The 17102-nt window shown below is 35.3% G+C and overlaps 1 protein-coding gene across 2 annotated transcripts in view; it reads right to left on the bottom strand.

Moving 5' to 3' along the window:
* Positions 1 to 17102, bottom strand: part of ATP6V1A (ATPase H+ transporting V1 subunit A) — a 76176-nt gene that overhangs the window by 29288 nt on the left and 29786 nt on the right. For both annotated transcript variants that reach the window (XM_036929611.2, XM_036929610.2), the window contains 5 exons: positions 16372 to 16466; positions 7860 to 7988; positions 5174 to 5388; positions 4768 to 4905; positions 3293 to 3444 (listed from right to left, as the gene is read on the bottom strand). In XM_036929611.2, the coding sequence (XP_036785506.2) occupies positions 3293 to 3444; positions 4768 to 4905; positions 5174 to 5388; positions 7860 to 7988; positions 16372 to 16456 (719 nt within the window). In that variant the 5' untranslated portion in view covers positions 16457 to 16466. The remainder of the gene's footprint in view (positions 1 to 3292; positions 3445 to 4767; positions 4906 to 5173; positions 5389 to 7859; positions 7989 to 16371; positions 16467 to 17102) is intronic.

Below are 17102 nucleotides of genomic sequence, written 5' to 3'. Positions count from 1 at the left end.
CTGATTTCTCTCAGACTGTTCAAGTTCAGTTGGACAATATCCACCATATCATAGATAAGTTTTCACAAATGCCTAAGGTGCCTAACTGGTTTTCTTGGTTTCACTGGAGATGGCTGGTAATTACAGGTATGCTTTGGTTATGTAACTACACTCCTATTATGTTAATGTGTGTGCGCAATTTAAGTAGTAGCTTAAAACCTATACATGCTGAAGTTACTCTACAAGAAGATATGTCAAAGAAATAATCAATCTTCCCATGTTTTCTGCCGCCTGCTACTTCTATAGCTTTTCTTCTTCCTTCCTAATTACAACCCTTAAATAGAATTCGTGCCTCATATCGAATTTACCGAGTATCATAATTCTTCGAAGTGGTAAAGATACCTCAAGACAAATGCTGGGCATAGAAGCTACAGGGCATAAATATGCAAAGAAATAAAAAGCTAACCATTTCAAACAATAAGGCTTCTCTCTCACTTACCAACTTTACACTTCCCTGTATGGCCCCGGAAGATGACTGCTTAGCCAGAGACGGGTAAGATTCCTCAAGGGAGGAACAACCTAAGACAGGCACAGTTGCAGGGGGGTCATCAGGTAAGAAATTGGGGATCAACAGAGGTGAGGCTTAGAACCTCACCCCCCCTGTTCTGAGAGAAATCTTCTGCATCCGTGGATGTTTTATTGCCCTTGTCTAGCTTGGATTAACACATAGTCTACAGGCACACACCTGATCACCTACATTTGCTCTCTTACAACACTAAACTATGTTTTCTACCTTTATCTTGTATCTACCTACCACTTCAGCATTTTATTAAAAATAATAATAATAAAGAGAGAAATGTGGTATCCACATATAAATCAAGTATAAAAATCAAATGAGTATTCATATTTGAACTGACTGTTTATAGTTCATAATGCATGAGCAAAACTGAAGGTTTCTGTGATGGCTGCCCTTGTACTGTTCACCATGTAAGAACTTATTCACTATATAAGAATTTGTTCTCCATGTAAGAACTTGTTTGTTGTGCCTCAGAAGATTGGAGACTGAAGAAAATTAGGCTTGGGGTGGATTAATGATTGTACATTGAGCATTGACTCCCCTATACAGAATTTTATTATTGTTGACAACCATTTGACCAATAAATATGAGAGATGCCCTCACAAAAAAAAAAAAAAAAAAGTACACGCTTCCAATTGTAAAATAATAAGTAACTGGGATGTAATGAATATAGTCAAGATATTGTAACAGCTTGGTATGGTGATAGCTGGTACCTAGAATTGTCATGTATATAAATGTTGAATCACTATGTTGTACACCTGAAACTAATGTAATGTAATACTGTGTGTCAACTACCCTTCAATAAAAAATAATTATCTACAAAAAAAAAAAAAAAAGATACTGAGAGAATAGAATAAAAGAACTTGTTCAATAATTAATTAGACGTGGGAGGATAAGAATGATGCTTGAGAAAAGTCACGGATTTTAGATTAGGCATTCACTGGATGGATGATGACATTTGTTGAGAGAGGCAATAAAGAAAGATGAGCAAGTTTCAAGGAAAAGAATATGATTGAGATGGTGATTTTAGTTTTGAAAATACTGACTTTGAGGTACCTGTAAGACACTCAATAGGAGAGGTATATAATTAGAAGTGGATATATGAGTCTAGAACTCCGAAGAGATCTGGGATAAAGATACAGATTTAGAAGTCATCATATATAGATGACTATTTAAGTCATGAGCAGACAATGTCATCCACAGAGGGTAAGATGTAATGAGACAAAAGGCCCAAGAAGAGGGAAAAACTCTAAGAAATATTAAAATTAAGGGAGAAGGAACCTGTAACAGAGACTAGGAACCTGTGCACAGAAGCTAACAGGAAGAATAAAGAAGAAGGCATTGTATGGAGGAAGGAGTAGAAAGCAATATCCAAAGTTGGTAGGAATTAAGATAATACTAAAACTTCTTTATGGAATTATCAGTATGAGAGTGACTGATACTGTTAGAGTGGTTTCAGTTGAGTGGTGGAGCCAAGAGAGAGTAGGACAGTGAGTTAGGTGGGATGTGTGGAGACAGCTCATTTATTATTTCAAGATTGCAAAGATGAGAAGAAAAGTTGTGGAAGGTAGAAAGGGGAAAGGGTAGAGGGTAAATTTTAATTTTCATTAGATGGGAAATAAAGGGAAGATAACTTACACAGGGAGGGGTGTTTGAGGAGACATGAGCTGGGATAGCTCCAGAAAGAGGAAAGGAAGAAGAGATGGGTAGGAATGTATGTTAACTGGAGGAGTTCCACATCTGATGGCTCTAATTTTTCTGCAAAGGCTCTAGAATGATCATTTGTTGAGAATGAAGGAGAAAGAAGAGTGGAGTAGAAGATCTGAGGCAAGCAAAGAGGTTTAAAAGTGCCACTGAGGAGAGCAGGTTGGAAGTAATTGGGAAAATGCAGAAAGACTGCTACACAGTAGTGAGATTCAACTTGCACTGATCATTTTCTTGTCTCAGCAGCTCATGTGCAGACTGGGGAAAAGGAGATGGTGGGACTGATTCACAGATGGGATTTTGCCAAGTGGGTGTGACAGGAGACAAAGGAACAAGAAAATTTAACATACTGGAAAATATTTGTCAAAGTGATAGACTATTACGGTTAAGCTGGACAGTGATGGAAACAGGAGGTGCTGACTAATGAGTCAAAAGACTGAGGATCTTGTGAGAGAGTAATAACGAGAACAACTCAAGAGACTGGGTTTGAATGGTAAGCAGGACATACATAGGTTGGTGATCAGAAGTTGAAGAAGCTACTGTATCATTGCTTCAGTCTTTTCTGTGAATTAAATGATGAAGTTGAAAGTAGAGCAGGGTATGGTGAAACATGAGATTTTAAGGAGAAAGGAGTTTTTAAGCAGCTGAGGAAAATGGCAAAGAGCAGACTGCAAATTAAGAAAAATTGCTGGGCAGCTAGATAGCCAACTGATTTTAGAAAACATCAATTTATAGTGACACCAATCTATGAACTCTAGGGTAACTTATGAAAGATTTTTTGGCACAGACTTTTTTCTGGAAATTTTATTTTTTCAGAGAGTTTTAGAAACAATGCATTCCCTTCTCCTTCAATGGTTTGACTATAATAAGCATTGGCTATATATAAATACATTTAGTTAATTTTTTACCATTATTTCTGTAGATCAAATTTATCATAGGATTAGCACATAATGCCTTTATCTATAAAGAAGGGAAACAATAAGCATATATAGTAACCCGGAGGAAAAACCATGGGACATAGCTCAAACTTACGGAAAAAGGGCATCAAGAACTCTCTGGCCAGTCAACAAGGGATGATTAGCTGGCAGCTTCTCAGTGACAGGCCGAACTTGACGTACAGGCCATACTTGGACCATGCTGAACTTCTCCTTTATACCTTCAAATTCAAGCTCCAAGACAACATCCTATAAACATACAGCAGGATTTTAAGTTCAGTCAAATTTATGAACATTTCTACCTCAAAAAGTCAAAGTAACCCCAGATTCCTCTTGGGAGTAGGGAGGTGGCACATGGAAATGAGGAAGGAAATTTGTATTTTTATATAAATGTAATTATATATATATATAAATTAATACACATAAATATGTATTTTTATAAACTTAAAATTTTATTATTATTTTTATTACAAATCCTTATTGCACAGAACTAAATTTTTTAGCCAGGTGCATTTGTTACTGTTTTAATAAAAAATAGTTTAGGAGTTTTTGAGAAAGAGGTATCTCTGGTAACAGAGGAATAGTTAAATAAATTATATGGATATGTGTAGGGAGAAATCTTAAGATACAGAAGATATTCCTGGCATTGGGGGAGGAGAGAAATGAGAACTTTCATAATTTACTTTCCATTCTTTGTTTTGCTTCCTTTGTATAATGCTCTTGTACTGCTATAATGAAAAATACGTATCTATTAAAGAACCCTAAAGTTATTAATAAAGTTAAATATTTTTAAGTATTTACAAAAGCAGAAAGATAACAAGCAATACTCTAAAATATATGAACATTGAGATGGTTTCAACTCTTCACAAACAATCCCAAAGTCCACAGATCTATAGATATCTGCAATTTTGTTGATACATGAATCTGAATTATCTACCAGAGGGTGGTTCTTCCATGTAGGAGTGAGTAAGCCTCTAAACTGGTGAATAAGGCTAGCTGACTGCCCAGAATCCCAATCCTAACTCTTCTGTTCTCTCTTATTCAGCACAGATTTATTCTTGTGAAATGATTAGAAATGATCTTTTCTCATATTTTATTGGGAAAAAATTATATGCAACAATGGTCTTCTCAATAAAGTTACCTTCATACCCACAAAGACTATTATGGGACTACTATATTTGATATGATGTGACTATCAACAACATTTAAAGACTAAGTTTTAAATGGCTCAGCTAGAGTAAGAATTCATATAATCTATTACATAAATTATGTGAATATAGATTGACAACTAAAATCAGTCTATTCTGCACTTAAAGAATCAGGGATTTAAATAAATATAGTCTAAGAAGACAGGAAAATATTATACTAGATGTCTCTCTCTTAAAAACAGTATGCTCTGCTTTTTGTATTCCTAAAACAAAGTTAAATAAAAAAAACTCAAAAGAAATTGTGGGAATGACTTAAAATCTACAAATTAACTATCACTTCCATAACTATTTAGAGCACTAAACCTCAGCAACTATCATATAAAAGTAAGGCTACTCTGTCAGAAAAAGTTTACAAGATACTTACAGAGGTATCATAATTTCCAGGTGGAGCAATATAAGTTACAGTTCCTCTGTTTCGAGGGGGTAACATGATTTTGTGTTTGATGAGTGAGTTCTCATTGACAATTCCATAAATATCTCCACCAGTGATGTGACTACCAACCTAGGGGACAAATGCATTTGCTGTTCAATGTTCAAATAAATGTTAAATAAACATCAAGTAGGCTTACCCTTGCTACTATTATTTAAATCAATTGCCTCATTTATTAATAAACATATTAGCTCCATAATCCTTCTAGTGGATTTAAAGAAAAATTTAAACTATACTTCTGTAGTCTATTTTTATTTGGACTAATAGTGCAAAACAGTTTACTAATCATTCACTTTATATTCTTTCATGAACTTTAGAAACCTAGGTTACAAAGACATACCCGTAGGTTTTTACACGGTGTAAAATCCCATTTGATATCTCTGCTAAGAGCAGACACATTTACTCCTCTGGGAATATAGATACTTTGGGTCTGACTGCTGATATCCGACAAAGGTCTCTGAATACCATCAAAAATGGCTCCCATAATGCCAGGACCAAGCTCTACTGAGAGGGGTTTACCCGTGCGGAGTACAGGATCTCCAACAGACACACCAGCTAGAAACAGTAGTTGAGGAAAATTCACAATGAAAGTTTAGAGATACTGCAAAAAGGAAATACCACCATGTAGCAGGGAAATGATACTTAAGGACCTAAAACAGAAAAATTTTCTCAGTTCACAGCATCCTTAGTGTTTCAGGAACTTTTTAACAATGACCTTCAGCAAAAGATATATGTAATACTTCCATTTATTAAATAGCTATATCCAAACAATTTAATACATATATTTAAATTTTATTCTTAACCTCAATTCTTATAAATGGGATGTACATGTCTGTTGGGTACTGCAGAATTTTGAAGCCTTGGAATTAGGTTAATTACCTGTTTCACGTTCATTTTCATATACTTAACTTTTCAGCTTAGCAATTACAAAAAACAGCCTTTGCAAAGATATGACATCACTGACAAGAATATAGGGCAGCCAAAAAATGAAATCGTTCATTATCTCAAACTGCTAATTCACATGATGTCTGATATTCTTGTGTTGACCTCAAAAATTTTAAATATCCTGAGCAGCACAAGCATTTGCTGCAGCTACCTAGTGTCCTTGTGCAGTTTGGGAACCACAGAGCTAAAAATACAAGCAAAAGCCTCTCCTTAATATACTGTTTCATTTACTACTGAAGAGTACTAGGCTAAAAAGGATACTAGCACTAAAAAGGAGATTAGTACTAGATAAACACTTTAAAAAAAATCTCAAGAACTGGTTTTGAAAGGAAAAGAATAAAACCTGCAAATAAGCACAGTGAATTGGCCTTGCTCTCACATACTTATTAAAAGAGGCAAAACCAGTACAACTTTTATTGACTGAAATTTAGCAATAGCTATCAAAATTTTAAATGCATAAACCTTGACCCAAGAACACAACTTCTGTGAATTCACACTACAGTCACACTGCAACACTGTTTGTAACAGTAAAAGGCTGGTAATAACCAAAATCTATATTAAGAGATTGGTTAATAAATTACGGTAGTCATAGGATGGAATTCTATGTAGCTGTATAAAAAAAAGAATAGGAGTTTCTATGAATTTCTCTAGAAAGATCTCCAAAATATATTTTCATTTCCAATATTTGATTACAAGAATTTTTAAACCTATAGCAAAGTTCAATTTTAAAGAACTCTCCTATCTCTAATAGTTAGATTCTACCATTAACATTTTACTATATTTGTCACTTATCTGTCTTCCATGAACATATATTTTTAAGTGAAAAAGCAAGGTGCAAAACAGTACATATAATATGCTATCTTCTGGGGAGAAAGGGGGAAAAATAAAAATACATATTTGTATTGGTTCATATATGAAATTAGCAAACTAGAAGGATATACAAAAAAGGAACTAATAAAAGTGGCTGCATGCATGTATGTTGTGTGTTGTGATTATTGGTTAGATACAGGATGACAAAGGTGGGGAGGGTTGTCACTGTATGCATATTCTTTATTATATAGAAAATCATTTCTTTACTATAAATCTTCAAATTATATAAAAGATTAAAAGAAAGATAAAGGTAACAATAGAAAAAAATCCTTCAGATTAGTCATGATTTCATAGCTAATAAGACTTTGATTTGAATTAGCACACCCTACTACTAACACGTAACAGTTACCTTTTCAGGCAAAAAAGTTGTACCAAATAAATCCGAATTAAACACCCAAAGAATTAATGCTGATGTTGAGAATCAATCTAGGTAAAATACATAAATGAAGCAAAATAAAAAAATGGTTCTTTTTCACAAAGCTTAACCCTTTATCTTTTTATTTTTCATAGAAAATTGAAAATAAATATTATATAAGCCACAATTATGGTAACCAAATAATTGTAAAGATTCCTTACTGCTAAAGCTGTAATATCACATGTCTCCTAGCATTATTAGAATAAAGACAGTGGTGATTGATTTATTTATGGTTTACTATTTTAAGTAGAAATCATGACTGGAGAATTTTAAGCATACAAATTGATGTCCTTATTCTTTTTTTTTCTTTTTTTTTTTTTGAGAGGGCATCTCTCATATTTATTGATCATGTGGTGGTCAACAACAATAAAATTCTGTATAGGGGACTCAATGCACAATCATTAATCAACCTCAAGCCTAATTTTCTTCAGTCTCCAATCTTCTGAAGCATAATGAACAAGTTTTTACATGGTGTGATGTTCTTATTCATTAACCATAAAAATTTCAATGCTTTCTTCTACAACTTTTCCCTGTGATGAAAAGTTCTAATTGGTTCCCCCTCAAGTTATGAACTACTGAAATATTAAGAGCAATGAATGCTCAGAAGAACAAACCTCACTTCTTAAAATAACAGCATGAATTCCTAGGACCTTTCTGTAATTACATCCTGTATAAATCAGGTTTCTTCACAACATCAACATTTCATGCTTCTGATACCATTGGTTAACACTGATTCTATGACTGCCATAAATTGTTAAATTTTGCAAGTGGCAAGAAATTGAACCAAAAAGGATACAAGTTTCTTCATACACCTGGATAGTAGCCATGTCACCCTCCAATCGGATAATCTCTCCAACCAACTCACTGTGGCCCACTCTCACCAGCTCATACATGGCTGCACCTGCCATGTCACAGGCTGTAACCACTAAAAAGAACAAATGAGTATTTTGATGATGTAAGACTCTGTAAATAGTTACATTTAATTAAAACATCCAATAAATCCAATAATACAACTCTCTCATATATTCATAAGAAAAATAAAATACCCACTACATAACATACACATAGTTTCATAAAAATATGTGCTTTGGCATATGATGTAAAGGTAAATAAAATAATTGTCAGGCTAAATCTTATTCATTTACATAACCTACATGAAAACTATTTTCAAAAAGTCTTGAGTTTGATATGGCAAACTCTCACCTAGCAGTGTTGAAGCAAGTTTTGATCCACCAGATTGCTGTAATACATGTAACAATGGGCTTTAGAACAGTAAGGAAAACTTTAAGACTACAATTGGAACAAGAGCTTTAGCTAGTAGCATGGTAGAATGCCACACAATTGTCAGTTTGCTAAGCTGTCACTATTCCTATGAGTGACATTACCTAAAACGACATCATTACTTTCTAATACTTTATACCAGTGATTCTTAAAACTCTTCTGGGACAAGGACTTTTTTTGATAACTTAAGACATCTCTACCTAGAAAAATTCACATATGCACATGCAAATTTTGTTCACAGACCATAAGGGTGTTTAAAATCAGTCACCACCACTGGGTAAAGTCCTGATTAGAATCCCTATTATACCCAAAGAGGGAAAAGAGGATGGAGGGAAGGCAAGGCTGAAATCTCTTCCCCCAACCCCACAACCCTCAAGGAAACAACTACAGCAAATACAACTAACCCTGAAAACAATCTGAAGACTGCAGAACAGACCACCTACACCTGGCGAAAAAGACCACACAGAGAGGGTAAAGTGGCAAAGCAACAATCAAGCGGGACCCAAGTCCTTCCCCCATCTCAGTCCATAAGCAGGAAGGAGAGAAATGGAGTGGGGAGGGCAGAGGTGCTCAGGAAGTCTACATGCCTGGCTCTGGAAATCTGCTCTGTGAACACGAGTCTACACTTGATTGGGCTTTGGTGATTAACATGGCTGGATACCAGGGAGAGTAGGAGCACTCTGGGAGGCTGAGACTCCTGGCAATTGTGGAGGACAGACATGCTTTGTCAGTCCCACTGAGATCCAATACAGAGGTGGCAGTCTGAAAGATCTACCAGCAGTGGGAAGGGTATCAGAGGGGTGGAGGTTGGATGGAGCTTTCTCCACAGGAAAAAGGACAGGTGAACAACACTGCTCTAGCCCTCCCTCAGCCCAACTGGTCATGTGCTTGTGAGAGCCAGCCTCAAACACTCCAGCCCCCTAGCTAGTGGCTCAGCCCTGAGTCACTTCTCTGAGCACGCACCTGCCAGCCCGCATACACCTGCCTGCCCACCTGCCCAGTGGGCTTGGCCCAGCAGCAGTCAGGCATTGCTGTGTGGCAGGCAGAAGGAGACTTTGCTGCATGGTAAGCAAAGAGAGGATTTCCCAGCTTTCCGGACCCTCTTACCCCCACTGGGGAGGCACCTGCAGGAGCCAGTTCCAAATGTTCCTTCCGTCTAGCCGGTGGCCTGGCTCCCAACCCACCCTGCATACTACCATCACTGCAGGGCAGGCAGAGGCAAGCTCCCAGCTGCAGCAGACTGAGATCAGCTACTGCCTACAGTCAGGCAAAAAAGTGGCCTCACCCACAGCCCACCAACAGGAAATGCAGCTCCACCACAAAGTAGAATCAGCTACTGGTAAGACTGTTGAGCTTCTGAGCACCACAGGACACCTCCTTCATAAACCTATTACTCTATAGACCAGTAGGCATAGCAGATCTATCTAATACAAAGGAAGAAACACAGAAACCAGACAAAATGGGGAGGCAGAGGAGTATGTACAAAGCAGAACAGGATAAGACACCAGAAAGAGGGCTACGTGAACAGAGACCACCAATCTTCTTGATAACGATTTCAAAGTAACAATCATAAATATGCTCACTGATCTGCCTACAAGTACTGACGATCTCAGGGAGGACTTCAACAAATAAAGAGTTGAAGAATAGCCAGCCACTCAGAGCTGAAGAATACAGTAACCGAAATGAAAATACAACGGAGAGAATGAATAACAGATTGCTGCAAGCAGAGGAGTCAATCAATGAGACGGAAATCAGAGAACAGGAAAACAAGATGAGGAACAGAGAGAAAAAAGAATCTTTAGAAATGAAGGATGCTAAGAGAGCTGTGTGACAACTCATAACAATATTCTCATAATAGGAGTATCAGAAGAAGAGAGAGACAAAGGTGTAGAAAGTCTCTTTGAAGAAATAATTGCTGAAAATCCCCCAATTGGGGAAGGAAATAGACACCCAGGTCCTGGAAGCACAGAGATCCCCTAACAAAAGGAACCAAGGAAGACAACACCAAGACATGTAGTAATTAAAATGACAAAGATTAAGGATAAAGAGAGGGTACTGAAAGCATCTAGAGAAAAGAAAAAGTTGCTTATAAGGGGAACACATTCAGGCTTTCAGAAGATTTCTCAGCAGAAACTTTACAGGCCAGAAGGGACTGGCATGAGATATTTAATATACTGAAACAGACTCACCTTCAGCCAAGAATCCGCTACCCAGCAAGGTTGTTATACAAATTTGAAGGAGAAATTAAACATCTTCCAGATAAACAAAAGCTGAAGAAATTTATAATCACTAAATTGGCATTACAAGATAAGTTAAAGGGATGTCTGTAGATGGAAATGTTCCTAGGCCTAAATAATTTTCACCAGTGAAAATTAATCCACAGTAAAGGTAGCAGACCAATTACTTACTAAGCAAGTATGAAGTTAAAAAAAAACAGAAGTAGTATAATCAACTATATCCAAAACTGCTCAAGGGATACAAAATATCTTGAATATGACATCTAATACATAAAGCATGAGGAAGAAGAAAAAAAAAGTAGTACTTTTAGATTGTGCTCAAAACAGAGTGACCATCAACTTAATACAGACTGTTATATATTTAGTAAACTATCCATGAACCTTATGGTAACCACAAACCTAAAGCTATAACAGATACACAGAAAAATTAAAAAGAGAAATCCAATCATAACACTAAAGAAAACCATCAAATACCAGAAGAGTATAAGAGAAGGAAGCAAGAGGAACTACAAAAACAACCAGGAAGCAGTTAATAAAATGGCAATAAGTACAGACCTATCAACAATTACCTTAAATGTAAATGGACTAAACACCACAATCAAAAGACATAGGGTGGAAGAGTGGATAAAGAAACAAGACCCATCTATATGCAGCCTACAAGAGACTCATTTCAGACCTAAAGACATACACAGACTGAAAATGAGGGGATAGAAAAAGGTATTTCATGCAAATAACAGGGGAAAAAAAGCAGGAGTAGCAGTATTTTATCAGACAAAATAGACTTCAAAACAAAGAAAGTAACAAGAGACAAAAGAAGGACATTACATAATGATAAAGGGGTCAGTCCAACAAGAGGACTTAACAATTATCTATGTACCCAACACAGGAGCACTTAAATATGTACAACAAATACTAACAGAAGTAAAGGGGGAAATAGACTGTAACATCTTCATTTTAGGAGGCTTTAATACACCACTCACATCAATAGACAGATCAACCAAACATAAAATAATAAGGAAACAGGGGCACTGAACAACACATTAGATCAGGTGGACTTAACAGATACCTACAGAACATTCCACCCAAAAGTAGCAGGATACACATTTTACTCAAGTGAAAATGAAATGCTCTGCAGAATAGACCACATACTAGACCACAAAAAGAGCCTCAGTATATTAAAAATGACTAGAGTTGCATCAAGCAACTTCTCAGACCCCAAGGGTATGAAACTATAAATACATTAAATGAAGAAAACAAAACAAAAAACTGCACACATGAAGGCCAACCTACATGCTTGTAAGTAATCAATGGATCAATGAACAAATCAAAGTAGAAATCATGCAATACATGGTGACAAATGAAAACAAAAATATAACAGTTCATAACATGTGGAATGCCACAAAAGTGGTTCTAAGAGGGAGGTACATAGCAACAGGCCTACCTCAAGAAATAAGAACAAACCCAAATAGTCTAAACTCATAACTAAAGAAACTAGTAAAAGAACAAATGCAACCCAGAGTTAGTAGAAGGAGGGACATAATAAAAATTAGAGTAGAAATAAATAGAGAAGAATAAAATAGGAAAAACAACAAAGCCAACAGCTGGTTCTTTGAGAAAATAAACAAAATAGACAAATCCCTAGCCAGACTTACCAAGAAAAAGAGAGGACACAAACAAAATCAGAAATGAAAAAGCAACAGTCACAATGGATACCAGAGAAATACAATGAATTATTAGATAATTCTATGAAAAATTATATATTAATAAATTGGACAACCTGAAGAAATGGAAAAATTCCTAGAAAAATACAGCCTTTCAAGATTGATTCAGGAAGAAACAAAAAATCTGAAAGGAGCAATTACCAGTAACAAAATTGAAATGGTAGTCAAAAAACTCCCAACAAATGAAAGTACAGTACCAGATAGCTTCACAGCTGAATTCTACCAAATGTTTAAAGAAAAGCTAATACCTGTCTTTCTTAAATTATTCCAAAAAGTAGAAGAGGAGGGAATACTTCTGAACTCGTTCTATGAGGCCAACCATCCCTCTGATACCAAAACCAGACAGACACTAAAAAAAAAAAGAAAATTTTAGACCAGTATCCCTGATGAACATACATGCAAAAATCCTCAACAAAATACTTGCAAACTGAATTAAAAAACACATCAAAAGGATCATCCATCATGACTTATTCCAGAAATGCAAGGATGGTATAATATTCATAAATCAGTATCATACACCACATTAACAAAAAGGATAAAAACCATATGATCATCTCAATAGATGGAAAAGCATTTGATAAAATTCAACATCCATTCATGATAAAAACTCTCAACAAAATGAGTATATAGGGTATGGTACGAACTTCAACATAATAAAGGCCATATATGACAAGCCCACAGCTAACATCATACTTAATGGTGAAGAGCTGAAAAGGTTTCCTCTAAGATCAGGAACAAGACAAGGATGCCCACTCTCACCATATTCATCATAGTAGTGGAGGTCCTAGCCATGGTAATCAGACAAGATAAAGAGATAAAAGGCATCCAAATTGGTAAGGAAGAAGGTAAATTGTCACTATTTGCAGATGACACGGCATTATACATAGAAAACCCTAAAGACTCCACCAAAACCCTATTAAAACTATTAACTGGATTCAGCAAAGTTGCAGGATACAAAACACACAGAAATCCACTGCATTACTGTATGCTAACAACGAACTAGCAGAAAGAGAAATCAGGAAAACAATTCCATTTATAATTGCATCAAAAAGAATAAAATACCTAGAAGTAAACCTAACCAAGGAGGTGAAAGACCTGTACTCTGAAAACCATAAGACACTCATGAGAGAAATTAAAGAAGATACAAACAAATGGAAATCTCTCCCATGGTCAAGGAAAGGAAGAATTAATATTGCCAAAATGGCCATCCTGCCTGAAGCAATTTATGGATTCATGCAATCCCTATCAAAATACAAAAGGCATTTTTCAATGAACTAGAGCAAATAATCCTAAAATTCATATGGAACCACAAAAGACTCTGAAGAGCCAAAGCAATACTGAGAAAGAAGAACAAAGCTGGGGGTATTATGCTCCCTTACTTCAATTATACTACAAAGTTACAGGAATATAAATGGTATGTTCCTGGCACAAGAACAGACCCACAGATAAGTGGAACAGAATAGGGAGCCCAGCTCTAAACTCACGCATATACTGTCAATTAATATATTATAAAGGAGCCATGAATATACAGTGGGGGAAAGACAGTCTCTTCAATAATTGGTGCTGGGAAAACTAGACAGCTACATGCAAGAGAATGAAACTGGATTACTGTCTAACTCTATACACAGAAGTAAACTTGAAATGGATCAAAGACCAAAATGTAACACATGAAATCATAAGTCTTGGAAGAAAACATAGGCAAAAATCTCTTGAATGTAAGTATGAGCAATTTTTTCCTGGACACATATCCTAGGGTAAGGGAAACAAAATAAAAAATGAACAAATGGGACTACATCAAACTAAAAAGCTTCTGTACAGCAAAGGACACCATCAGCAGAACAAAATGGCAACTAACCGTATGGCAGAACATATTTGTAAACAATCATCTGATAAACGGTTAACATCCAAAATACATAAAGAACTCATAGGCCTCAACACCAATAAAACAAACTGATTAAAAAATAGAGTACCTGAGTAGACATTTTTCCAGAGAAGAAATACAGATGGCCAACAAGCACATGAAAAGATGCTCCACATCACCAATCACCACAGAAATACACATCAAAACCACAATGAGATATTATTTAGCCATAAAAAAGAATGAGATCAAGCACATGAAAAGATGCTCCACATCACCAATCACCACAGAAATACACATCAAAACCACAATGAGATATTATTTAGCCATAAAAAAAGAATGAGATCCTGCCATTTATGACAACATGGTTGGACCTAGAGGGCATTATGCTAAATGAAATAAGGCAAGTGGGGAATGACAAATACCATTTGATTCCACTTATTTGTTGAATCTGAAAACATATAAAATAAAATGAACAAAATAGCAGTAGACTCACAGACACTGAGAAGTGGCTGGCAGTCACTATGTGGAAGGGGTTGGGGGTGTGTGAGTGGAGAGGGTGAGGGGGATAAAGAAGCTCAGAAATTCTCAATCATAATATAAGTTGGTCACAGGAATGGTAATACAGCATGGAGAATATAGCCAATGATTCTGTAACATCTTCCTATTTTGACAGATAGTTAAATACACTAGTTGGGATGAGGACTGTGTGCATATAGAAACCAATATAAGAAAAAAAAATCCAAATACAATAAACAACTCAATTATGATATGCAAAAAAATTTTTTAAAAAGGATACCTTTTCCATACAAAAAAGGTACCAGAATTTGTACTTATCATTTTGGACCACAATTTCTAATAAGCAAAATTTACTTTTCTGGCACAGAAAAGTACACATTTTCAGATATGTATGGGAATAAATCTGTTTTTAATATTTAGCCTGAAATACAATTAACTGGAATAATATGAGGTAATATTCAACTGGAAACTATTAAAATATTAATATTTAATTAGCTTATATTAGAACAATGAAGATTTACTAATTTCATAAATATTTACCTCTATGTGTACTATGTAAGAATAATTAAGATACACTGAAATATCAGAGATAACTAAAATTTTAAATCATATTTCATAAACCAAAAAGTATGCCATTTGTCTATTATCTTATTAAGTACTTAAGAATTATAAATAAGTTCCAGGCGTACCTTACTGCAGTTTCAGAAGAATATTTTTATTTAACCTCTTTTGATGCTCTTTTGCTTTTTCCCTAAAGATCTTTATAAGCATCAAGGGGGAATACTGTTTCTCTGAATGGCAAAAGAAGCTGAAAACAGTGAAATGTATTATTTGCCAATGAGTTCAAACTCAAATACCAAGTTCGAAGAGGTGGAAGTTCTTAGGGAGAAATAAGAGGCATGGTGACTGACATTCTTCATCTGCATAAACACCAAGAAAATAGTCATCACCTACACTGTGATTAGTACAAAAAAATGAGGTGTATGAAAAATGAATTTTCATGGCACTAAAGAATATAAATCAATGACTGGGTTTTACAAACAGAAACTTTGACACACATATTGTAGCAGGAATGCAAAGTAACAAAAGAATACTAGGATGAGATTTATTATTTAAAATGCAGTACCCCACGTTTTGGTAGAACAAAGTTTAAAACTGCTTTTCTATTATCATTACCATGTCATGAGACTTCTTTCCCAAGGCAGCTAGTTATGTGATATCTTAAATAACCATTCAGCAGGATTTATATATGCCAAGAGCCAAAGTTGATATTGCTGAGAAATGCTCTGAAGACAATTACTAAAGTTCAAACCACATTAACAGGTATTTAGTGGATGCCTATTATCTGCAAGATAGTCCATAATAAAAGCTATAAACTTTATAGCTTTTTGACCTCAGATTTAACAAAAAAAACCAAGACAGGTAAAACTCTGAACCCTGACTATGTATTTACATAATAAACAGGTTATCACAAATTAGTCCCTCATAATTATCAAATTTAGATAATGAATGCTAGAGAAACCTTTAAGATAGAGGTATTGCCGCAGTCTTACAGTAGCTATGAAACCTTTAAGGACAGACAGAATTTGTGTATGTGAACAAAAACTTATATATTTCTACCTAAAACACCTTGAAAATACATTAATTGAAGTTAAGAATCTTTTGCTATTGAGATTATTACATATTACTTACCAGGTCCTGAGACCCCATGCACATAACCAAATGTGCTTTCTTTATCTTCATCGAGTATTTTCGGTAGCTTGGAGAAATCCATCATGTTAATTTACCTATGGTAGAAAATATTAAGTTATAATTACAAACCCAAAAAGAAAAGAGCGATTATACTAAGTTAGCTCTCATCTTTGATGTATTCTTAAGTTATTATCACTTCTTCAAAATAAAATATAAAATGCTCAAAATTTGGTTAAAAGTACCACACATTCTTGAATGGTCTACAGTTATTAAAATTCAGAATTATATATCCCTATGCAAAGAAAGCCAAAGAATACCAAGAAGTGCAACAAACAATGCAAAGTCTTTCCAACAGCTATGAGTCCTAAGTCTTGCCCCCACCCCATTATCTCTCTGATCTCCTTTCCCACTACTCTTTCCTTTCATCACTCTGCGTATTTACAGCGAATTCTTTGAATTTCTCAAAAACACATATTCTGCCTCAGGTTCTCTATGTGTTGTTCCTCCTGCCTGGGGTATTCTTCTCCCAGATTTGTGCTCCTATACTTCCTTCAGGTCTTTATTTAAAAGTCACCTTCTCTAAAAGGCTTCTCCACCCATATGCTTAAAACTGCATCATAGCTCCTTCTTTCCCTGCTTTATTTTTCATCTAGCAAATTTTATCTTACATTAGAATTTTTTTACATGTATTGTCTATCTTTAAATTTTTCCTGGGAGCATGTTTCTTTTCT

This window comes from Manis pentadactyla, chromosome 1 (genome assembly GCF_030020395.1).
Source record: "Manis pentadactyla isolate mManPen7 chromosome 1, mManPen7.hap1, whole genome shotgun sequence".
NCBI classification, from domain to species: Eukaryota; Metazoa; Chordata; class Mammalia; order Pholidota; family Manidae; genus Manis; species Manis pentadactyla.
Note: the sequence above shows the minus strand (reverse complement) of the source record. Positions and strands in the feature narration are given on the sequence as shown.